The sequence below is a fragment of the Sparus aurata genome, chromosome 6, assembly GCF_900880675.1.
Source record: "Sparus aurata chromosome 6, fSpaAur1.1, whole genome shotgun sequence".
In the NCBI taxonomy this organism is placed as follows: Eukaryota; Metazoa; Chordata; class Actinopteri; order Spariformes; family Sparidae; genus Sparus; species Sparus aurata.
In genome coordinates, this window is record NC_044192.1 from 23,532,476 (window position 1) to 23,557,044 (window position 24,569).

Here is a 24,569-nt window from a genome sequence, read left to right on the forward strand (position 1 = left end):
ACAATCTCTGGCACAGTCTTCTCATATACTACAAATTGTAGCTTTTATTTCTCTTATTCGATCCTAAACTGAATATTGTGCGTTTCTCCGACTGCTGGTCGAACAAAACAAACATTATTCATGTTAAGACCCATCACAGAAGTAGCTAGTAAAACAGGACCTGTCTTTTGTTGATTCAGTACGTTCATGCTATGAATTCTCAAAGAAGACCAGTCAAACAAAAAATAAATTAGAAAATGACTGACAAGCAGTAACCAGTCCCTTTACCTCTGCAAAGGAGTTCAAAGTACAGTCTGTACTTGAGGAAACAGCCAACAGTAGAAAGGAGGGAGAATACCATGATAATAGTTTAAACACAGTTTTTTTAATCTGTACTTGATAAAACATAAAACGACTTATTGTTCTCAGTGTCTGTGTGTGCCTAACTGTTGATATGACTACTGAAATATGCTTTCTCTCTAACTACCCTGCAAATCTCACATATTCACTTCACATATGCTCAATTCTGTAGACATTTTGCTTTTTGGGCTCGCACCGAGTGTGCTCGACATTATCTGAACTAATCAAGCATCAAAGACCCAAATCACACAGTGTGGAGCGGTGTGAACAGACCACAAGAGGCAGGAAACAGCACCCATTAGTCACTTACATAGGCTCTCACAGACATTCAGACTGCTGGAAGAAATGGGGAAACTCAATTACAGTGAGGTGACACATTTTAAGAGCAAATGCTTATTGGTCAAGGCTCTGCCCACTGGTATCCATTAGTCGACCATTACGTAGTGCAGGGCGGATGAAGAGCTGCCATGTGGTTGATCAATACAGTTAAGTGTCTACTGTGAACTGGGTGAGGCATTAAACGCACTACTGAATAAGCCATCAGTTGCATTCAGGATCCTTACAAGGCAGAGGAGTTCCTTCAGATGAAGGTAAGAGAGAGTACAGTTTATTTTTTAGATATCTTACATCTATTCCTACACGATAATAACAAGTTAACTGCATGGATCATTTTACAATGTATTAAATGTATAAAAACATACTGAATAAAACACGAGTGTGAGGTGGGATTGATTTGAGTTTGGTTTGTTTCAGGCTTAGAGGGACAATATGTCGGACCTGGAGAACGGCATGATCACGATTATCAAAGTTTTCCACAAATACTCAGGTCACAAGTGCAAGCTGAAGAAAGCAGAGCTTAAAGAGCTGATCAACAACGAGATGAGTCAGTTCATTAAGGTATGTTATGGAGCTAAATATCAGCATGTATATGGTATGTGTAATGCTTATAATGCTTGTTACATGTGTACATTGAAACAGCAATACGCCACAGTTAAGATGTGTATTATTGGGTATTAGTTACTTGAATAAGTTGATAAAAAACTGCACTGGTAGATGCTGTTGGATCCATTTATTAGTCTAAACTGAACTATTGGACAAATCGTCAGAAAACTTGGCACAATATTGGCAATTTTGTTTGAAACAAGCTGTTTGACCCCATGGTGTCACAAGCATTTCAATGGACTTGTAGTTAAATTTACTATCCATATTATCCTCCAAATATTTCACCTTCATTCACTTATCCTGCTGTACAGAAAATCCAGGACAGCGACACTCTGGATGAGCTCTTTGCGGACCTCGACCAGAACGGAGACCTTGAGATCGACTTCAAAGAGTTCATCGCCCTCATCGCCATGGTCACCTCAGCGTGCCAAGAACTCTTCACGCCGTAACACAGTGATGAGTTGTTTACATATTAATCATTAAAAACGCACTTATCACAAAAACAGTGTGTGAATTTTTTTAAGCGCGTGAGAGTGATCAGTGGACATAAACAAGGTGTCTGAGAAGGTATTGACTGATTTTGATCTTTATGACATGTTTTATTAAATCTTTTGTTGGTACACAAAATAAAATGTATAAAAATTCGAACACATGAAGAACCATACACTTACTGCAACACGGACACAGTGAAACCGGACTGTGTCAGTATCAGCCATCTACAGGCTGCATTTATGAATCTGTTCCAGTCTGAAAACCTCTATTTTACCCTTAAAAGTGCACTATGTCATTTTGGGGAAGAAATTATATCATTATATAAATCAAATAAAATCATAGACCTTCAGCAACTGATTTTTTTTTTTTTTTTATGCCTAAACAACCTGAATAAATAAAACTGACTGGGGACCCTATTTTACTCTGAAAACAGCTTGTTTATTCGGTTATGGGTAAAATAAATATTTCTGAGTATGAATTATTACCTCATTAACATGTTTGATTAACATTTTGAACATTCATTATGAGTTTGAATTTCTTCTCAAAAACTAAACAGTGGTCCTTTAATCCAACTGTGAGCTGTCATGACATTTTTGGGTCCATCGGCTGCTTACACAACTTTCTGTCACCACTGCAGGTGCTGGTTGGCAGGTTAAGCGAACACACAGCTCCCCCTTGTGGAGAATCCGCAGCCTGTCATACATGAACCACACACCAGTTCTAGGAGGTCCTTTACATCTCTAAAAGACGCATTTCTTTTCTTTCTGCCTCAGTTCTCTGTATGTAAATCTCAATCAGATAAATGCAGCACAGTCTCATTTATGATAATGCATTTTCTATCTCGAGATTTCAATTCACCACAGATTCACCGTCTCAGATGACACTCCATGAAATCTAGGATCTTCTTCCAGGAGTCCTCCTGGGCTTCAGCGTGAGGTGCAGTATGGCCTCCCCACAGAGTCATCACTGCAGGAGAAAGGAAAACAGGCAGCGGTTATTATTCATGGTAGAACAATGACAAATGTAATGACCACAAGCTTGAAAGAGGATTACATGCAGCTCTGGGACGGAGCTCACCTTTTTTTGGTTTGACGCTCCACAGGGACATTCTTGCATTTGGTGTGTAAGGCGGCTCAATCAGGTGGCCAGCCCCAGGGTACGACAAACGGGTGAAGAGCTGGGATTTATCTGCAGCACTCAGGGTCTCCTCAATCTGATGACCAATAAAACATCACTTAATAACTGCGCAGTGAGCCATTAACAGGCACATACAGAAGCATTTAACAGAAAGTCACGGCTAACAAGTTTAAAAATCCATGTTTTACTGCTCAAATGCTCAAAAACCACATAAGAGAACACTATTCTATACTTTTGATCGAACATAATTTCTATAAACTGGGAAAAACAAAACAAAACAAAACAAGGAAAACAAACAATAAATAATCTACCAGGTTTGCGTTCTCTATGGCTGACGAGCTCAGGTCATCTTCCCCTACTATGTACATTAAAGGACAGGTGAGGCGCTCTACCTGCAAAAAACACAAGATGTGATCCTGGAGTGACGTTTCTATCATTGATACATGGAACTGATCTGCATATCGATTTGAGTGTCGTGTGTTGTGATCACCTTCATTATGCTCTCAGGGAGCAGGTTAGCAGGCAAAGAGACGTCTTTGAAACTGACGTAGCCCTGATCATTGTACGTCCAATACTTCTGCTCACTGAGAGACACGTTAGCAGAGACATATATTTTAACAACCACCAAAAGCTAAACGCTGGACATTTATATCACACCTGTAACTAGATCCTTTTAGATCAGATGGATTCATGCAATAATTCAACAGTGATGTCTTAATGACATCAATATCTACAAGTTGCGTCTTTAATTTACCTGTCAAAGTTGCCGCCCCTGCCCTCTGGATCTATGAGTTTTAAAGTGCTTCCTACAGGGCCGTTGACACAAATCAAACAGGATGGCTGGAAAGGAGGACGTAAATTGTTAAAAGTTGATGTGAACTTCATTCTACATGCTGATCAGACTTAAAACAAACACAAATAAATAAATAATGTATCGACAAATACATTACAAACACAATCCCTCTCAGTCATCACTGAGGCCCTGCTACAAGTGTGTTTCTCGGGGTTGACGTTTGGCCAGTGGTGTGTAGTAGCATAGCGACCAGGTTACAGGTCACACTGCTCTCTTGTTAGCTGCGGGTACTCTTACCACACACACACACATGCACGCGCACACACACACACACACACACACACACGCGCGCGCGCACACACACACACACAAGCACACACACACACACAGCAGAGAGGCAAACAGTGAACAGGATGAAGTGTAAGCTTCAGATGAATTCTCACATAATCTGCAGGGTTGTGCAGTTGTGGTGGTACGTTTATTTGTACCTTAAAACATAAACGTAGAAGATATCTGAAAATAACATTTTATTTATCTGATTCACTGCTTTGTTCTTGCTAACACTGCTCCCTCCCTTCATTCGATCAAACACCACCAACCTCTGTGTAGTTGTGCATGGGAGGAGGGAGGAACTTTATAAATGGTTTGTTTAACAGCAACCGATAATTCCTGCAACTGAAGTCATTATCTACTATTTATTGCTTGACATGAAGCACCTATTCATTCTTATGAAACAGGTCTGATTTGATACATACAAGGAGCTGTATGTATTGATCAGACTGTAGATTGGATTACAGAGACAGACATACTTTAACACCAAGGTTAGTGGCAATTCGAAGAGTCAGGTAGACTCCAAAGGACAGACCCATAATCCCGATTCTGCTGCCATCGACCTGAAGATGATCTTCAAGTAGCTGGAATGCTGACTGTTCAAACAAACAAATTGTAGATTTTGAGTGAGTGACAAAATAATAAAGGTAAACATGAGCTTCTTTTTAATGGGGCATGTGATGCTGAAAGAAATGGACATAGCAGAGCCACCTTCGTCTCTCACCTTGAAGTATGAATCACCGACATTCATGCTGTTCTGTGGCCCCGGCAAATCTTTGTGCCCTATGTAGGCAAGGGAGAGGCTAGCATAGCCTCTGGATGCAAACAGGGCAGAGCGGTACTCTATCAGTCCTCCACCCATTCCCCACAGGTCCAACACGGCTGGAAATGGGCCTGGCCCTGTAGGAAATCCGTACAATAACAATGAGAATAAACTTTATTTCTCAAGCACCTTACATAAGACAGTTACAGTGTAAGTGTATAACAGAAGCGAACAAAACGCAAAGCTAACCAGAATGGCAATCTGATTCCCACTGCCAAAGTTCAACAATCCCCTTTAATTCAGTCAAATAAAACATATCTTAAACTGCCTGGGTTTTTATTTGGATACGTATAAAATTATACTCACTCAAGATGTCAAGAAAATGCCCTGTATTGCAATTTTAAAGAAAATGAGAGAATGTTTCGGTCCCTTTATGCAGTTCACAAAGTAGACAAAGAGAGTAAAACACAATGCCATAAAGCAAAAAAAAAAAAGCTATTTTAAACAAAGCGTGTGCTGCCCAGATGTCTTAAAACTTGTGAACGCTTCTATTCTTGAGCTCACCGGGCGGTAAAAACAACGTCCCCACAACTCCATTCTGCCGAATCTCTATTCTCTGCACGCCTGGTGCCATGTACCAGCGCTCTGTAGTTACGACAGCCAGCTCAGTGCTCGGTCCCTCACTGGCGGAAACGTGGCCCTCCAATAGAGACATGAGCATGACGATTGGCGTCTCCACATTCATTTTCCTCAGCCTGTGAAGAAAAGGAGAGCTGTTGTGACCGTTTATTGCAATGACAACGACAAACAATTTACCGTGGTACTGTGAGTGGTGTGCTCAGGAAAAGGAGCGTAAACAAGACATTTTTAAGTGCATTTTTGAATGTTGAAGGAAAAAGTCGGTATGTTTTTGAGTCAGGCTGTGGTGGCATATTATTGGATTATTAAAATGATGATTGTTTCGTGCTTGAACAACTGCAAGCTCCATCAGTAACAGAGTTTATTTAGAGATGTCAGTCTTCACTGAAGGTGTGTAAGACAACAGACAGTCGGGTTTGATGCCAAAAACAATATTCTCTGCAGCTCTCAGAGAGCTTCTTTTCATCACCTGCCTTAAACCTTCTCTTGCACCAGGAGCCGGCTGCAGTGCCCAGAACAGTCCCATTGGCTCACAGCCCAAATATGAACCCCCGACTGAATGATCCCGGGTCACTGTGAGGGCACAGAGAGGAGAGGTTAGACAACTGTCTGCGTAAAAGTCTAAAACCTTCATGTTACAAAGTAAAAAATCAATAATGGTAACTGTAATTAACTACAATTAATCATGCCAACATTTCCAACATTTATTGGAATCATCTTTTGTCTATAATACTCGTCCTGTGTTCTCTTTCAGCAACTGTGTAAAATCAAAACCTTAAATGTGCAGTACGAGTTTCTGGAAAACAACGTTTTTTTTTGTTGAGTCTCATTCCCAGCTCTTCAAATACTGACGCTTTGGGTCACCCGACCACCTGGGAACGAGACTGAAAAAAATCAACTAACTTTTCTCCAGAATTCCTAACGTGCACTAACTTGATAGCCGACACAGTTACCAAGCTCAGATTATAACACACATAGAGGTAGTGTGACTTCATCCTCTGCTCAGGGAACCATCACTCCACTATAGTAGATCTGTACAATAAAAAATGTTGACATAATGTTGTTTTAAATGTTCAATCTCATATATTTAGACTTTAAATCTGAGGTAGTTGCATCATCAGGGAATTTACTGTTCTATAAACTCAGTGTGACTCACAGTTGACAGTGCCATCTGCAGTCGTATTGTAATGTGCGAATGACTCCCACAGGTCACCCTCCTCGCTATGCATCCGTGCACGAACTGTGACGGGACTGTCAGGCGGCAGGAAACGTCCTTTAATGCTGATCTGTTCATCTATGAGGCCACGAACAGGAGCAGCAGTCAGGAGGGGGGCTTGTCTAAAGCTGCTCTTCCAACGAACTCCACCTACAGGTAGAAGAAAGAAATACTTGAGACCTTTTGAAGCATTTGTGGGAGATATTTCACTCATGTTTGCTCTTGAATACATACAAGTTTATTTCATTCATGCGTACAGTTAAAGTGTTTAAAGTGATAGCTTGTCTGGCATAATCCAATATCCCAAATAGATTTGTAAAGATAGATAACTTGCAGACAAACCAAAATCTTCACTGTAGCTGCTAAGCTAAAAGTATTCATTCACACCCAATCTGAAGTGGGTGCAAGGGCTCGAATGCACAATGAGGGCACAAACTACTTTCCAATTTGGGATCTCAGCACTTCCAGAAACCTAGATTACACCAGACGAGCTGTAAGGAGCCGTTTTATATATTTAACTTTATTATTTTTTTTGACATTTTAGAACAAGTCCCCATCTGCTACTGTTGTTATGGAGAATGCTGCAATGCTGTTTGCTGTGAGGCGCCAGAAATGTCTTGTGGACTACGAAACTTACCTTGACTTTCCATCAACATGACCTTCAACCAAGTCTTGAAAAGACCATACTAGAGCATCTACAAGGCCGGGGCCAACTGTAAAACCTGAACTCAACCTGTATAAAATAATTGCAGATGCATCCAAAGAATCCTCGGACAGTAAAAGATTGGCCTGGTCTAACGATTTAGATGCAGAAATCTCTCAAGCTGAATGGAAGACAGTGTGTCAAGATGCACATAGTCACACTATTAACACAAGATTGAAATTGTTACAATTTAAATGGATTATGCGTACTTACATTACTCCTGTCCTGTTACATCGCTTCGATAACAAAAATTCTGATTTCTGTATTAAGTGCACTGAAGAAGAAGGTACATTATTTCACTGCCTGTGGAGTTGCCCCAAAATTTTAACATTCTGGGAAAAAGTCATTCAAACTACATCTGATATTATATCCGCCAAACTACCTGCTTGCCCTCGGATTTTTATTCTAGGACGAGTCCCAAGTGAGTTAGATTAAATAAAAAGATTATCATTCTGTGCTTCCTTCAGGCTAAACACTGTATAGCAATTTCTTGGAAGAGCCCTGAGCCTCCCGCAGTTGAATATTGGTTAAGAAGCCTTTCCAATACCCTGGCGATGGAGAAACTGACATACGCCACCAAGGGGAAAATACAGAGCTTTTTAAACTTTGGGGACAATTCACTGAATTTCTTGAAAGTCACCGATCAAGAAGTTGAATATGTGTAAAGGACACTGAAGTACATAAGTAATTGTGATATACATCACAATAGCTGTATAGGAAATACAGGGTAATAATTCTATTTTTTTATTGTCTTTGTTTTTTTGTTTGTTTTTTGGCTCCTGCTCTGACTTTCCATTAAACTCTCCAGATGTCTCTTAACAGGCTTTTGAGCTGCTCACTAACAACACTTGGTGGAGATAACACAACCTCCTTAGTGAGTATGGCCGTTTACAAAAAGAATATCAGTCTCTGTAGTTACACAGGGGTGAATCTTTGCAACACATCTACCGTATAGTCACGGACAAGTCCAGGAGTACATCCACAGGCTGCTGTACTCAGACACAAGCCATCCAATAACCCATTTGAAAAAATACAGAAAAAGAATGAAAAACGTTCTTACCCACAGCACGGTGCAAACATGCCAGGTTCCTGTGCACTCTGATGCATGTGCTCATCTTCATTTCTATGAGCTGCCGTATTGTTGTCACACTCAAATGTGTTCGGACCATCGTGGCGTTTCTGTCTGCTCTAGAAAAAAGTAATGAGTAGAGATCAAACTCGCGTCACTGTCCCGTCAACAGTTAAAAATTAAACCATATTCAGCTGCAGGAATTTCTCAGGCTACGATTGGCCCCCTTGTCGACCTTTGACCTTTGTCCTGAATAACGCCTCAGCCGAGTCTGGCAATACGAAGCAGATCTGATAAGTTGCTTTGTGACTGATTAAGCCTGGCAACAACTGGATTTTTTCAGTTTGGCTGCAGGTTCGAGCCAGTCTTACAGTGTGTTATGGTGAACTAAATACATCCTTAAACAGTTCAGTCTAGCACTCTCTAAAGAAGGAGAAAATGCTTCAGAAGAATTTGAAGTATGTGTGCTTAAATTATAGACAGACTACTTCCCCTCTCAAGCATTTCCAAGTAGTTTTTTTGTGGGCACTGCTGAACATATTCTTTAGAGGTTCGTTCAGAATGATCCTGACCACAACCAGGCACTAAACCTAAGGGAGAAGTCTGGATGTCAGGAAATTGTCACACTGTTGTTACATTGTGTGTTACACTGCATTTACATTTTTGGAATGACTTTCCCTTTAGTCTTTTACACAGCTGTAGAGTAAAATAACCACATATTTTACATCATAGACAGGATTATTCCAAGGATCCCACTGAATATCTCAGCAAATCTCTTCAAGATTTATGAGAGTTAGACTACGGTGATATTACCATTGAGTTTTGTTCTTTGAGGTGACCTTCCTTAAATTTTTTTAGAAACTGTCATAAAAATAGCTTAATATCTTACATGGGCACAGACAGGATCTCTGGTGAACAGGATTTCTCTGGGATTTTAACTCCTTCTCAAGAAATGTTTTATATGAATTATGATATTAACTATGTACAATACAATTATTACTAAATGTCTACTTTGTGGTGACGTTCCCATTTAAAATCATTTTACCCCACAACATAAAGTGACTTCAAACTGATCCCAGTCAGCATCAATCCTAACATGAACTGAGTTCAGTAATATGAATTAATATTCAATGCGTTGCAATTTATTTTAACTTTTCCTTTAATGTTCTCCAAAATGTGAATGTTTTTAAATGTTATGTGTTAAAAGTCAAGGATATTTTTAGCAAAACTCCACTGGGGCTCTCTGCGGACACATACGGCTATAGAAATAGTTTATCATTGTTTTATATATTTTTGTTCATGTATTACAATGCGTATCTGCAGTGGAGATTAATTTTAATGTATTTTACTTTTCGATCATGATATCGATCATGGATGTTAAATCTCTTGACTCCAGTCGTCCGGTCATCGAGGCTGGCCTGATCTCTCACTTCAGATTCGCTTTTCTTTTCTGTTTTCAAACATTGAAAAACGTTTTCGTACAGTGCTGTCACGGAGTTTAACTGTGATTTGGCAAATCAAATCATCTTACCACTCAGAGTCCACCTTGATGTCAGAGAAAGGTCCAGCTGAAAAACGAAACTTCGGTAGAAAACAAGGAAGCTGTGAAAAAAGAAGGGGGTGGGCTCGACCGGGCTTCACCCTGCTATTACTTTGGATGACGTTGATCTTGATCTTACTCATTGTGGCCACAATGTTTTACACGATCAACCAGAGTTTTGATTAAACCACTGTTCTCTCTGTTTTCAGAGCAGCTTTACAAGTTACCCAGCATGCAACTCTTTTCATGACATAGAAGTTTTTTATGGAACGAGATGGTAAGATATCAGGATTACTTAGGTTTCACAGAAATGCATTCTCCATTTGAATGGACAGGTCTTGTGAGCTTATTGATAGATAATTATTTTTAATTTTTTTTTTGGTATAAAGATTACTTTTAAAGTAAATATTAACTATGTCTATACAATGTCAGAAATCATTCTTGTTCCCATGGTTATTGTTTCTATTACTTTTGTCTGGCCAACTACTCAAAACCCAGAAAAAAGTCAACTTGCACCAATATTAAGAAGAGAAAAGCTTTGAGAAGCTAAATCCAATCAAAGGTTGACATTTTTTGCTTGCTAACCGACTTATATGATGAATCACTTCATCAAAATAAATTGTTGGCGAGAAATTTTCCGTGGAGCGATAATATTTTATTATAATAATTATCTGGCTGATTTATTTTCATTTTGTAGTGTGTGACAACATTTGGAACTACTGTCACAACTTCCTGGGGATAAAGGGAAGTGATTTCAAAATAAAAAAAATAACCTACTAGTAGGTCTTGGATAAATTAAAAAAAATATATATTTTAATGTGTGAAAAATATCGCACATTGTGGATAACCCGATGTGGATATTTTCTGCTGCCGTTGTTTGCAGATAAGTAATTTCGCAAGAAAACTAGCACAGATAATCTCAATAACACGTTTTAATTTGAAAATCAAGAGCTAGCTGTAAAGTTTTCTTTCCGGGTCCACTACTGTCACTTCCGTGTTGTTAGCACGACAGGCGACTACAAGGCCCTGTCCATTACCGGTGGAGTATTCAATAAATAAAGAAACCAGACGGATTAATACAACACACAGACGTCTTTGAAATCCAGTCGTCAGGTCTGTATCAGCTGTCTTGTTTTGTTGAGACTGCTCACCTGCTGCTCCGAAAGAAAACAGCCATGCTAACAAGCTGTAACTTGTTCTAACGTTACCAACAAAGACACTAGGGTTGTTTCCACCCACAGTTTAATATCTGTTTTAACTTGTCATTTATTTCCATTTTGATTGACCGTCACGGCGGCCTGGTTGTAGTTTAGTCGCCCACGATACAATGCTAGCACGCTAGAACTGTCCATAAACTAGCTGCTAGCCGGGCTAGCTTGATTTGAAAATGCAGCATATGTGATACAGCCACGGCGAGAGACGTGTAGTGGTAATAAATTGGCTCGATATTCAACACACAGAGGTTTATGCTTGTTTTAACACATATTCTTTATGTGGTTAATGACAGCCTTTCTGATGTTTTTATTTAATCCATTTGACTTCATATCCCTCCTATAAACAAAGTTATTTCAGTACAGAAATGTCAATCTAGAGTTAGAGACGGTGTCTCTTATACACAGCTTTTGTGGAGAACACTAACACGTGATCAGCTAGTATGTATCTTGATCGTTATTTACAATACAATCGAGAGTATAGGATCCACATCAATATTGTTGTTCATATTATATGTTTGTGTAATCTTTGCCTAGTTATGATGTGATGAGGCTTTTAAACTCCTAACTATTGTATCAGTATCAGCCTCAAAAATTAAGCATCAGTCTGGTTATAATCCTTGCTTCCCACTGTTTCTAATTTAAACTTTTCAACTGTATTCAAAGTTCAGACTCGATAGAGAATTGATTTAAAGGGACATGATTGGACTGGTTTACGTTCCTGGACTATTGACAATGATTAGTAGCTGTTGACTCTGTAGGAGGAAGGCAAATAAAACCCCTAAAAGTCACATGTTCTTTACACACCAAAAAACCCCAGAACAATTTGTTTTAAATTTCATGCAGTCATTTCATGGAGAGAGTAGTTGTTATATTTTACTGTCTTCCTTAAAGCTCCAGCGCTTGATTTACCTGAGTTTTTCCAAACATTTCTACTTGATGCAACACAAAAATGTAATGCTCCATTTTTAATCTTCCATCTGTAAAGATGAGGAATCAGCTGTTTTGAAACTTACTCACAGAAAAGTGACTGGCTTTCTCTGTTGATACTGAAATGGCTATAATGCTACAGTCATTGTTAGTGCTGGACAAATAATTGCAATATCATCGAAATTGCAATATGGCCAGGCGTGATATCAAAATCAGATAATAATGAGATAATAGGATAGAGATAATAATGATGTGAAGTGCTGTAGTTCTGCAGAGATGCCCTGGTCTACCAATTTTGTTCTCCAGATGTAAGAAAACATGTTTTTTATCCGGATCGGACCAATGTCACCTCATGATTTTTTTAGTGAAAGTGAAAATTGTGATGCAAAAATCATTTCCACTCATTGTGAATCAAATCACAATTACAATTTATGCCAAAATAAGCACTATCAGTGCATCCCTATGTCTGTGGAATAAAGCTGTTGGGCTACATTTCAAAACTCAAGACATGATGCATATTAATCATTATGATGTAACTTGCTGTGTTTCAGATATTGTGATCACACGCAGGTTACACTGGACGGGCCAGCTGTTAACAGTCGGGGCCAGCTGTTAACATCCTTTGGGCCTGTATGTGTAACATCAGTCCACCATGGCCAGTAACTTCCGCAGCTACATCTGGGACCCGGTCCTCATTGTGAGTCAGATTGTGTTGATGCAGTGCATCTACTACAGCTTCTTGGGCCTGTGGATGGCTGGAGTGGACAGTCTGGTGCAAACTAGTCGGTCACTGGACCAGATCTTCAGCTATAACGTAAGTTATAAGGTCTTTGTGACCATCTGACCCTTATTGTGGCACGTTTATACATTCCTGAGATGGTATATAAATCTTTGCTCTTCTTTGGCAGGTCCTTGGTTTTGCAACAGTGCAGGGCCGGCTCTCAATGATGGCATTCATCTTGAACTCTCTTACCTGGTAAGTCTTTTTTTTTTCTCCACACAGCAGAAAGCAGCTGAAAAACAACACCCCAATCCCAAATGTCCTTCCTCACGGACTTCCAGACTTTGAAGTGCATTCTCAGGAAGTCAAAGTTGGTTTAGGCCTGTCCTCCTGTCAAACTGTCAAGTGCACGAGTGCACTATTGCAGAGATTTCAAGCCCTTTATGGACACTCTCCATAAATCCATAAGACTTTGTCTGAAGGAATTACCCAAAGCTCATAGCATTGTAATGTTAAACAAGCGGTTACCTTGGGTTGATAATCAAAATGAGAGTGCTCTTGAATAATTACATTATTTTATACGTTTTTTTCCTCTACAAACAGACATTTTCTAGATCACTGTTTTAGATCAACCTTTCTCCTTGAACTGCTTCTCTACTTAAAACACTCAGTGTATTAAAAAACTCTTTCTTTGAAGCCTTTCATTGAATATGTTTAGATTTATGTATATGTGTACTCCTGTAATTTGGTAGTATTATTATATATTTTAAAATATGAAATACAAAGTCCCAAACTCAAAGCCTTATCAAGATTGGCATCCTCGTGCCTCACACCTGAGTCTGATTCTATTGATGATAGATGTGCAGCAATATTGTCATCTCAAACTAAAAATTTGACACTTTGTAGTTCTTTACCGAAACAGACAGAAAGGACTCTTACAATGGATTTGGTACTTGAAAAGATTGAAACACATCTTTGTATCCACACAAATTTGAAATAAAAATGAGCATGGCTGGTAAGATAACTTTTCTGTTTCATTGTTCCTGCAGTGCCCTTGGCCTGTGGTTCTTCATCCGTCGAGGGAAACAGTGCCTTGACTTCACAGTCACTGTGCACTTCTTCCATATGATCGGCTGCTGGATCTATAACGCCCATCTTCCAGGCGCCCTGTCCTGGTGGCTCGTCAATGTGGCCTGCATGGCACTGATGGCTGTGATTGGAGAGTACTTGTGCATGCGGAGTGAGCTCAGGGCTATTCCAGTCAACAGTGGACCCAAATCTAACCTGTGAATTTTAATGACTCCACACTGAAAGTCTGTGGACAGTTAACCCGTGAAGACCTGGCACAGAGGAAGTCTTTCACTGCTTGCAGAAGAAATACAGGATGAACCTTCATCAGCCTGGATGTTGGAAAATCATCCATTTCCTCTTCAAGTGATACACCAGATGGACTGATCTATTTATTCATAGCTGTCCGATAAATGTTGGATGGTATTAACTCTGTAGCATATTAAGATTTATGTTTTAATGCTTACAAAAGCAGGCATCGGTTTACACATTTCTCTGAAACTAATGACTATAGATAAGATGTTCTTTTCTTTGTAATTACATTTTTTTGTGTACATTTTAAGTACATAACCATTCCCGCATTTTTAGATTGAAAATATTTCTTCTTTGTTTCTGTTATGTACACATCTGCACAAACAGGAAACGACCCAGTGAAACTTCAAAGCAGTGAAGGTCAACAACAGACATTTCTCTTCACTCTTTGTGGTTTTGATTTAAGTACAAGTTGGCTTGATTGGCAAAAAAAAGTTACAGTTTTGTTTTTAAAGTTCACTGGAATTAATTTAAGTCAACCATCACGCTTTTTTCTCTTTTTTTTTTAATACTTGCTGCTAAAAATTAAATGGCGGGCAACAGGTTCAGCGTTCAAACAGCTATACTATAGTTTTTCTGATATGCGGTAATCAATAATTATGTAAACCCCAATGTAGGAGAGACTTTACATGTTTTATTATCTCATCACATAATTTTTTCTAAAGTATAAAATCCGTCTTATTTTTACATTTCTGGATGAATTTTGTACATTCAGTCTTACAATGCTCGTTTTAAGCCGTTCTTGTCAAGCTTGTACAGCATTACTCACAGCCTGGGTTGTTTGTTTCTGTCTCTTTATGTCATGATGTATTATGCAGACGCTGTGGCCACATTGGGGACAGTTTTTGTCAGCTACCAGCTGTGTTCTGACAGCAGGATGCGTCTTTGAGAACACTTTCACTGTTTGTGGGGACGTGATGTAGTGAAATGTGCAGCACTGATGGTTTCTGGAACAATTCCAGCTCATTTTTAAACCCTGTCTAAATTACGGCTAATTATTATTTGAATAGTACAGGTTCTGCAACACATACACTTATATACTTTTATCCTGTGTGGTGATTGTCACCTTTAATAATGTGGACTATGCAGTGTCTTGTTTTGCAATCGGGTTACTAAAGTTTAGTATAAGTACATCATATCGTGCAGGAGTTCATATTAAAAAGTTGCACAATAGTTGGGAAATAGACTTATTTGTGTTCTTGCTGAAAGTGAGATGAGAAGATCAATACCACTCTCATGTCTGTCCATTAAATATGAATCCACAGGCAGCAGGCGGTGTGCCTAGTTTCGACTGGAAACTTGGAAAAAGCTAAAACAAAATGTAACCCAGCACCCCTACAGCCCACTAATGAACACATTATATCTTGTACGATTAAAACTCAAGTATGATATGTTGTGCTTTTACAGGGGTTATATGACCAATCGTTCTGGGCTGTGTGGGTGCTGTGACTTCCTGCTGTCGTCTTGACACCATAAAGTTGATGACAACCAGCAGATTGTCTGGCAACTAACTCATCTTTTAATTATTTTTCATTAGCGATCCATCTGCAGAGTATTTCTTGATACATTGAATAGTCAAAAAATTCTAGCCTTTATGCTAGGCACAGCTAACAGGCAGCTGGTGGTATTTATTGCACTGACATGAAAGTAATATTGATTAGGCTTGGGCTAAAATGTCATATTATCTAAAATTGCGATATTTGCCTTTCACAATATCGAATATCCAACAGCTGTTATGGCATCTTCTGGCTTTAATTTTGAAAATAAATTACATGTAGAGCAGTCATGGCAGCAGAGTTTATGTTAAGTTCTGTGTGTGGATATCTGGGGGGTTACTACAGGTAAACTGGCCTACTGTAGCGTAACTGCATGCACGCAGCCCTTTGACATACAGACATGGAGGACCGAATGGCAAGCCAAGAGATGCCAGTGACACTACATGTCGTCTCTGCTGTAAGCATGTTACGACGATAATAATGTCAATTGCGATATTTGGGTGGGACACTATTGTGATATAAAATTTTGAATATCGCTCAAGCCTAATATTGATTTTATCTAACTCTCAGCAAGACCGCTAATATCGCCCAAATTGTTGACTATTCCCTTTAAGTAATGTTAAGCCAGCATCACCTATTTTTTCTAGCAAAGGCTCCTTTTTCATGTGATGCCCCCTTTGTATTCCTTTAAACTTAAGCTTTATAATGTATTTGAATACAGAGAACTGGAGAGTTGAACCTATTCATATAATTAAATCCTCTGACCTGTTTCTAGTGCAGAAACACATTTATTCCGCCTCTCTGAAGATTTAAGTGCGGGGTGGGGGCACCAGCATGTGCTCCAATGTAAGTACTTTCATGCTTATGCTGTGTATTAAAACAGTACCTGTTCATATGAATTGGACAAAAAGTGTAAAAGTCGATCAAGAAACTGTAGGTGGAAAAAATAATTGGCCATTATGCTTCAGATGTAAGAGAGAGGTTTTCTAATGAGGGGCACACCACAAGCATGTGTTTGGATCTGCGCCCCGGGGCCCTGATCCCTCATTTTCTCCCACCACCGCCTCTGTGTCCAGGTGGAAAGAAGCAGATGGGCGAGCTCTAACGAGTTGAAAGATGCTGGTTCCGATCCTCATTACCAACACTTTGCTTCAGGGGCGTCTAAAAACAGAAGCTCCTGTAGTAAATGAGTCGAACAGCAGAGGACTTACCGCATCGATTAAATGCTCCCTCATTTTACCGCTTTCTAGATCTCTGCTTTCTATTATTGCGCTGAAGGTGGTGCACACAAACACACACAAACACACACAAACACACTAAATGTTTTAAACATGGTGCTTTATTATTACAAACACATTACTCTGCCATATATTGCTTTATACAGATTTGTAAATAGTGTGCTTTTCTATCAGTAAACTGAAAAATCCCCATGGATGCTGAACTTGTTTTTACATTCAGGAGTTCTTTCCATGTTTGAACTGTCCTTAGGGTTACTTCCTTGTGGTCTAATGATGCTTTATGATAACACAATTGTTTTCATGCTTTCTTCAACAGCGTACGAGGGGATTAGAGACCTCTCTTTGGAAGTGACTGTACATATTGCTCATGCTTCGAGGACGTCACAACTGTTTTTTTGTATTCTCACCACCAGACACACAATGGAAACGTGAAATAAATAGAAACAACTAGAACAAACATGCTAATGGAGGTAAGGATGGCGGGTAATGCATCTGCATAAAGAGGACGCGGATACACTTAGGGGCTATAGCTTAACTTCATGCACAGATCAATAGCACTGTACACTTTGTCCAAATCAACAGACTGTTTGTTATTCTTGAAGCACTGTCACTAAAATTATCATGCAGTTGTGATAGAAGAGTTTGGAAAATATCCCGGACCACAGAAATCATTCCATAATTGTGCAATGCCTGTTGGGACCATGAGTGTTAAAGGAAATATGCAAATGGTGACAGTTTTAGAAAAACAAAAACAAACAAAACAAATTGATGCTATTGCTCGTTAATTTTTAATTTGCTCTGAAGCTAGGTGACTATTGCAGTAACAGTCCAATGAAGGAAATCTAGTATTACTGAAAGACCTTTACAATTAGCGATATCTCACGGGGTTTATGGGCTTTGGGAATGCAACAAACTGTAGCTTCAAAGCTTACTTCTGTTGATGAGACTCACGGCAGACGTCCTTGGCTGCTTTTGAAGCTTCGTGGACTTTGTTTAACATCAGGCCAGAGTTATATCAATTAAAAGCACGAAACAGATAAATGGAGCACCACAGTTTGGAATCTGTTTAGTCTGACATCATAATTTTGTAGTGCATTAACGGGAAGATCTTGAATTGAAATACTGTTGATACAAAAGGTATTGTATTGATATTTTACAAAAATAAGCTTTTGCTTTGGATCACTCGAGCCATTAGTTTAATTTGTCTTCATTAGAGATTAATTATATGTGTTTAAAGTAAAGTAAATACTGTGTAGGAGTACTCAGCCATTGAAATAAGTTAATTTGGGAATTTTCATGATCACTTCTAGCTGCATTATTATACAGATTCTTCTTTGACAATCTCGTCTGTGTAGTCTATCTGTGTACTGTATCACATACTGTGTTCATGCAGTACTTAGAGAACTTTAGAGCAACAGTATGTAGGAATAAGTATTTTGTGCATTTTGGCGCCGCCACAGTTTCAACACCACCACTTGAAAAACAAATAGGTGTAACAATTTTATCAGATGAGATGTCAGTTGAGCTAAACAGCTAACAGCAGCTACAGTTAGCAGCTACAGTTAGCAGCAGTTAGCGGTTAGAGCTATCTTTCGTTTGTAAACCATCACAGAGAGTTGAGGCAGAGCAGTCAGAGGGAGACCAGAAAACATTACATCCATTAAATAAGATCCATTTTCACCAACATAGTTGTGTGACGTGCTGCCAAGTTACGCACATCTCCTGGGCGATCCTACCCGCCTGCCTGAGTTACATAGTGTGAACACAAGTGATTAGGGCATAGTGTGGGACTCACAGAGTCACATAATGTTGCTTTAAAGTTAAGTCCTTGAAATATCACATTACTACGAGTGAGCAAGATGAGTGAAACAAACACTGAGCTCTGAAATCTTCAGGTCTTCCTCTTGCGCAAACATCAACCGGTCAGGAGGTTGAACGAGGGTAAGATAGAACCAAAGCGCCGAGCGAGGTGAATGTGTGATGATGCCGTGTCAGATGTCTGTTTTTGGTGTCTTTATAGCAGCCGTGCAACATCAACAGCCACAGTGGGCTGACGTGTTGAGGGGAACGGGGGACAAAAGTTCTATACAAGTGGCTTGATTGTCACTTACACAAACATTTACTACACTTAGAAACAGATTAAAGCGGCATTTCACCTGTGAGACATCTGAACATTATTTAGTCACCTGCTTTGGTCCAATCAAGTCTGTAAAATCAATGTCTGGCTTAGACGTGCAGTTTGGTCTTTTTAATTTGCCACGTATTTCAGCAATTTTCGTGATAACCGCGAGTTAAGATTCACTAAGCTATTGCTGTTCATTTTTGGTGAAGTGCTCCTTTAATTGTTTTCTCGTGACATGATAGCTGATTACACCATGATGGCTTGGCTGTATTTGTCCAAACTCACTGGAGATTAAACTTTAGCTTGTAAATGAGAGGAATAGTTTGAGTTTAAGAAGTTGTGACAATCGATACCACTCTCGCGCCCGCACACTGAGGCCTTGTCCACATGTACACCAATATTTTTGGAAATAGAGTTTTGAAAAATAAAAATAAAAACCTCTGTCCAGCCTTGTATTTGCGCAGTTTCCGAAATTATCTCCATCCATACAACACGTCTGAAAATGCAAATCCCACCCTTATTCACATACACTGGGCATGCACATGCTGGTGTCTAGCACATTCAGGGTTCTCCCCAGACGGTGGAACAACGGCGCTGCGCCGCTATACGGCTAGGTCAGCGCTGCTATACTCAACAATGTTACGGACGGACGGACGGATGCTCGTCACTGTCAACCGTGGCGATGATCGATCAAGCGTCCCCCCCGGACTGACAGTGACGAGCGTCCGCCCCCCCCCCCGACTGATGGTGCGCCGCTATACTAAAAATTTCTGGGGAGAACCCTGACATTGTATATTCCAGTCGGTTGCCTACTTATAGAAAAGGCAGGGAAATGTGAATGCTCTTGACAGAATCATCCTGCAAAACATTGTAAGCACCCGTTCTTTTTCTCTTTTCCATTGTTGTATCATACATGTCTGTCTCCCTAAATATAATGTCCAACAAGAAATCATCCATTCTGTCGACGTACAACTCAAATATCAAATCTCATACTCCTGAGTTCACGTTTCATGCTACAAACACTTATAAACTTGTGTATCACTGATTATGCAAATCGTAAACACTGAAAACAGAGTTTATGAATATCTTCCCCCTGGCTGGAGTTTTCGGAAAGCTCTATTTTTCAATGAGTTTCGTGTGTACAAAAAAAGAAAACACAAGGAGAAAGCTTGTTTTAAGAAAAAAAACAGTGTATGTGTGGACAGCGCCCAAATAGGCCTATGGAGCTTCAACCAGGAGCCAGGTAGCTTAGCTTGGCTGAAAGACACAGAACAGGTGAAAACAACAAGTCTAGCTCTGCCAAAAGGTTACAAAATCGGCACACTGGCACCACTAAAACTTAAAAATCAATACTTTTGTTTTGTTTTTGTTTAATCGTATAGTGTTAAAATGTAAAAACGACAAGTTGTGGTTGTGCGGAGAGTTACATGTCGAACTGGGAGCACCCATAGGCACCCTGGGCTAACCTAAGCTAACTGGCTGCTGGCTATTCATACTTAGCATAGACTTGAGAGTGGCATAGATCTTCTCAGCTGTCTCTCATAATGTTGAACTATTCCTTTAACCATCATGATAAAATGATTCAATGCAACACATGCTTACAGAAGTGGACAAAAAAACATGAACACCTTGCTGTCTCATATTGAAAACCAGCACGACTTCACAACCACTGCCTTAAAACAAAGTTTTTGTATTGGATTGCATTAGATCATACAGGTGTTCATGATATTATGTCCACCCCTTGTATATTGGTAACAAAGAGCCACAGGTGTCTGACTGTAAGCTGTTTTGATTGCATTGGAATCCTTTGAATACTTGGAGCGATTGCTTTAGTTTGCCTGCACTGATGACACGGTGGAAAGGCAATTTTCTGAACTACTCTATCAGTTTCTCAACATAAGGAAGGATCAAGCTGAAGTATTTGAGAAGATCTCAAACATTTTTCATCACGGCAAATATTGATTGGCTTGCCACAGACCTCCATGGCTCTGTGTCAGAATTATTAAAACATTTATCCCTCTTAAATCCTTGGCTTTAAGTGTGAGCTCAGGCGAACTGAACCCAGGGGAACTGGAGACCCTCCTCACCTTCAACACCACCCCAGTCTATATACAGGACCAGTCGGGTCCAGTCAGGACCAGCATGCCCATCAGTGGCAGGGTAAGAGCAGCGAGGGGATAACTTATGCTGGGAGAGGAGCTGGGGCTGCACAGGTCGAACAGACTTCCTTGGAAGCGCATCTTCCTGGAGTCCTGCCTCAGAGTCTCCCAGATGGAGCTGACTTCCTGCTGACAGTCGGACAGCGCGGTGAGGGCACATGTGTGGAAGGCTTCCCAGTGGCTGTGGCAAACAAAGAATCATCGTCAGATCAGCTCCGCATCTGCCATGTAACTCACAGTTCAGCATGCAGACATGCCCTGGCTGCCAAGGATTAACTTACTTGCCAATTATCCATCATGCAGACGGCTACGCTGGCTAAGTCAAACAGAGCTTTAATTACCATGGCAACTGCAATATCACAGGAAACAATATCACAGATGATATTGCAAGTGGGCATTTTTCTTTTTCAGCAGGAGGCTCGTGTGTAAATCTTTGTCTTCCATATAGCGTGCCGGGGTTGTGGGGTGCGTGCAGTAACAATGACAAAAAGCGTCCCCAGAATTTCATTACTGCTGCAGCAAAGTCATAAATTATTTAGAACAATGGCTCGGTGTCTCAGCACCGTTCATTTCTCTATTCTCCCTCGGAGATTATGGCATCTGCTCTTTTTCCTCTTCAGCAGTTATCTATAAAATGCATACCTCTTACTCTATCTCTCTGCATTATTTCACACAAATTGAAATGGAAATGCAATTTAACTGCAAATTATATTTTTTTCACTAAGGCTTTTATTTCAAATCCTGCCTTTTCTGGTTAAATTCACTCATGCTTGGTTGAAATAAAAACACACACACACTCTTTTTGGAGATGTCCCATTGTGCACAAAAGGATGCTGCATGCTGATCTCTCTCGCTCACACACACACTCACACACACACACACACACACTTTCTCTCTCTCCGATTAAGTCATTATCACCTGCACACGGCCGCCACTCCCCGCTCACTGGTCACGTTCTCCTGGTAGTTGTCCATGCTCTCTCCCAGCTCCAGGACACAGTCAGAGAAGTCCTTATAAATGTTCTCACACCTCACATCTGGAGAGTCTTCCGACACCGTCAGGGAGAGGAAAACTGCAAGACAGACACAGGTGACCACTCTTGAACCCTCCTAAACTATTTTCTTTGAATGGACGAGGGTTGACAGACAAATCTGCAGCTTGTTCCTGACAAATGCACAAGTAAAAATTATTATATGTATTATAATTTATGTGTGAAATAGTTTCAGTCTGGTTCGTCTTTCTCAACAATCTCCCAACTCTCAGTGGCTTCAAACACGGCGTATGATCATGCAACTTTTTCTCAAAAAACATTAAATCTTTTATTTGATTATAAGCATTTTCCTTAGTTTAAAAAAAATCGTCCACCCCTGATCACTGCAGCCAATGCATTCCTTCCACATGGGGTGCAATGCTCTCTTCAGAGCTATTTGCAGGTTAAATGCTACAATATCTCCACAGTACAACACTGTGCTAGGAGATAACGCAAAAACAAGCACAAATACAAAGCAGGAAATATGAATAAAAGTGTCATTTAAGAGAAAATAATCAGTGTGAGTGCTTTTATTTCTGAATGTTGCATCCCCAGAAGCTCTCACACTATCGCCTAAGTATAGACATCCAGCATCCACCGTCGACGGGTGTACTACAAGCTGTTGGCCACGGCACAGGTCTCATCCTAACCATCATGCAACGCTGATGGAGATAAATAAAGATCACAGCAGTGGCATTTCCGATGCAGGAAGACGAAGAAAAAAAAGAGAAAAAAAAAACATAAAAAAGAAAAGATATAAGGCAGTTTTCTCTGTCAGACCATCCAAAGTGGCTCGCAGCCCAAATAAACCCACGGACGAGCTCGAGATATCTTACCCAAGGCAAAAGCAAGAATCCCTGCGATCTTCGTCGACATGAAAAATCCCATATCATCCCATTTCAAGCCAAGCGGAGGGCGCGGGATGCTGCCGAGGCTGTCATGGATCGGAATTAGAAAAGCGGCGCTGAGTCACACGGAGCTGATTAGCTGCCCATTATTAATGTGAGTCGGTGTGTCTCAGTGATTAAGCGGCGATAAACACTTGGTGGGTGTGTATGCACAGTCTTTGCCTGCTCCGGCCGACTGCTGACGTTACCTGCCCCCCGGCGCGCGCTGAGCTCATCTTCCCCCCTCAGCACCGGACAGCCCTCAGCTCCCCGAGGAGGAACCGCCGCGCAACCCTCCTGCAACCCTCCTGCAACCCTCACACAACACGGTCAGGACGCTGCCGCCTGTCAGCTCCTCACCCCGTCATCACACCTTGTACACTTTAATGTGAGCTGCTTATTGTATGTCTTATGGTGATTATTTAATCTCCTTAGATTTATTTTATTGTAAGTGTATACAAAAATAAGGCAAAATCATCATATTGTATATTATAAATTGTATTTTATACACATAATCAGATATGGTATATTATGTTATACCACATACATGTATATGAAATGAATACATATAGATGGATAGATATATGTTTGATAAAAAAAATATAAATAATGAAATAAGGATAATATATCAGTGACGAATTTATATTGTTATTTTTGTATGAGGTAATCAGTATTATAGTTAGACAACTTTAGGAAAATTGATTAGAGTACAGGTTTGGACCATTAAGGAAGCTGATCATTCAATGATTTATGAAGAAGGATTGGGATTAGATGAGTTTATACTTCTTCTCAACCCTGTTTGGATATATGAACAAAGTCCTCAAGTCAGAAAAGTAACAATTTCTTTTGCTTTATGCTTTTTATTGTCTTTAAATATTTTTTTGCCTGTCCATCCGGAATGCTTTTGATCTATTTGATTGCTTGTTTTTGAAATGTTATTCTTGTCTGTTATTTCTTGCTCTTTACAAATTCAAAATAAACATTTAAATCAATAAATTGTATATTAAATCTGATAATCTCCTGTTCACATCACAGTGCAATGATTGTGAGCACGAGAAATCTTATTTACACATTTTAGTAATTTCCTGTGAGAAAGTACAGTAAATTGGTATAAATTATACACTGTTATTTTACTTAAATTTAATTGGATGTGTTGAGTTAAAAAGTAGGTAGACACCCGTTTTATAATCATACAGGCTCAGCATGAAGCAAATAAAAAATGTTGCAATAATAAGTGAGTAAAATAAATGTACTTATACAGTTTGGAGGTGCAAGGAAAAGTATCAATTCTTATGTTTTTTAATGGCCCATTTATTTATTTGACTAACTGTATTATTTATTGATGTATTCAGTTATACTAATGTGAGAATCATTTACTACCATATAAAATGCGTCTTTGCCTGAACTGTATACCACAAACTGTTAGAGTGAA

The 24,569-nt window shown here is 39.7% G+C and overlaps 4 protein-coding genes across 5 annotated transcripts; 2 read left to right on the top strand and 2 right to left on the bottom strand.

Annotated features, from left to right (window-relative positions):
• Positions 1–856: 856 nt before the first annotated feature.
• Positions 857–1,786, top strand: LOC115583384 (protein S100-B-like). Its single transcript, XM_030420167.1, has 3 exons — positions 857–929; positions 1,093–1,236; positions 1,593–1,786. Exons 2-3 carry the CDS (start codon positions 1,108–1,110, stop codon positions 1,728–1,730), a joined length of 267 nt encoding a protein of 88 aa, XP_030276027.1. The 5' UTR covers positions 857–929; positions 1,093–1,107; the 3' UTR covers positions 1,731–1,786.
• On the bottom strand, positions 1,394–10,187 carry LOC115583369 (peroxisomal succinyl-coenzyme A thioesterase-like). 2 transcript variants are annotated; one of them, XM_030420130.1, is made up of 12 exons: positions 9,955–10,187; positions 8,415–8,537; positions 6,592–6,801; positions 5,909–6,008; positions 5,361–5,551; positions 4,758–4,933; positions 4,513–4,629; positions 3,665–3,750; positions 3,401–3,494; positions 3,222–3,302; positions 2,851–2,986; positions 1,394–2,739 (listed from the first exon to the last, which is right to left on the bottom strand). In XM_030420130.1, the coding sequence occupies exons 2-12, from the start codon at positions 8,521–8,523 to the stop codon at positions 2,639–2,641; spliced, it is 1,401 nt and encodes a 466-aa protein (XP_030275990.1). In that variant the 5' UTR covers positions 8,524–8,537; positions 9,955–10,187; the 3' UTR covers positions 1,394–2,638. The 2 variants fall into 2 exon arrangements, with proteins under 2 accessions (XP_030275990.1, XP_030275989.1); XM_030420129.1 differs by having other exon boundaries at positions 8,415–8,542.
• Positions 10,188–10,947: 760 nt separating this feature from the next.
• On the top strand, positions 10,948–16,471 carry sys1 (SYS1 golgi trafficking protein). Its single transcript, XM_030420163.1, has 4 exons — positions 10,948–11,076; positions 12,656–12,918; positions 13,013–13,080; positions 13,875–16,471. Exons 2-4 carry the CDS (start codon positions 12,757–12,759, stop codon positions 14,113–14,115), a joined length of 471 nt encoding a protein of 156 aa, XP_030276023.1. The 5' UTR covers positions 10,948–11,076; positions 12,656–12,756; the 3' UTR covers positions 14,116–16,471.
• A 551-nt stretch (positions 16,472–17,022) lies between these two features.
• Positions 17,023–23,495, bottom strand: LOC115583382 (neuritin-like). The gene is made up of 3 exons (XM_030420164.1): positions 23,087–23,495; positions 22,139–22,292; positions 17,023–21,401 (listed from the first exon to the last, which is right to left on the bottom strand). Exons 1-3 carry the CDS (start codon positions 23,136–23,138, stop codon positions 21,167–21,169), a joined length of 441 nt encoding a protein of 146 aa, XP_030276024.1. The 5' UTR covers positions 23,139–23,495; the 3' UTR covers positions 17,023–21,166.
• Between the last annotated feature and the right edge of the window lie 1,074 nt (positions 23,496–24,569).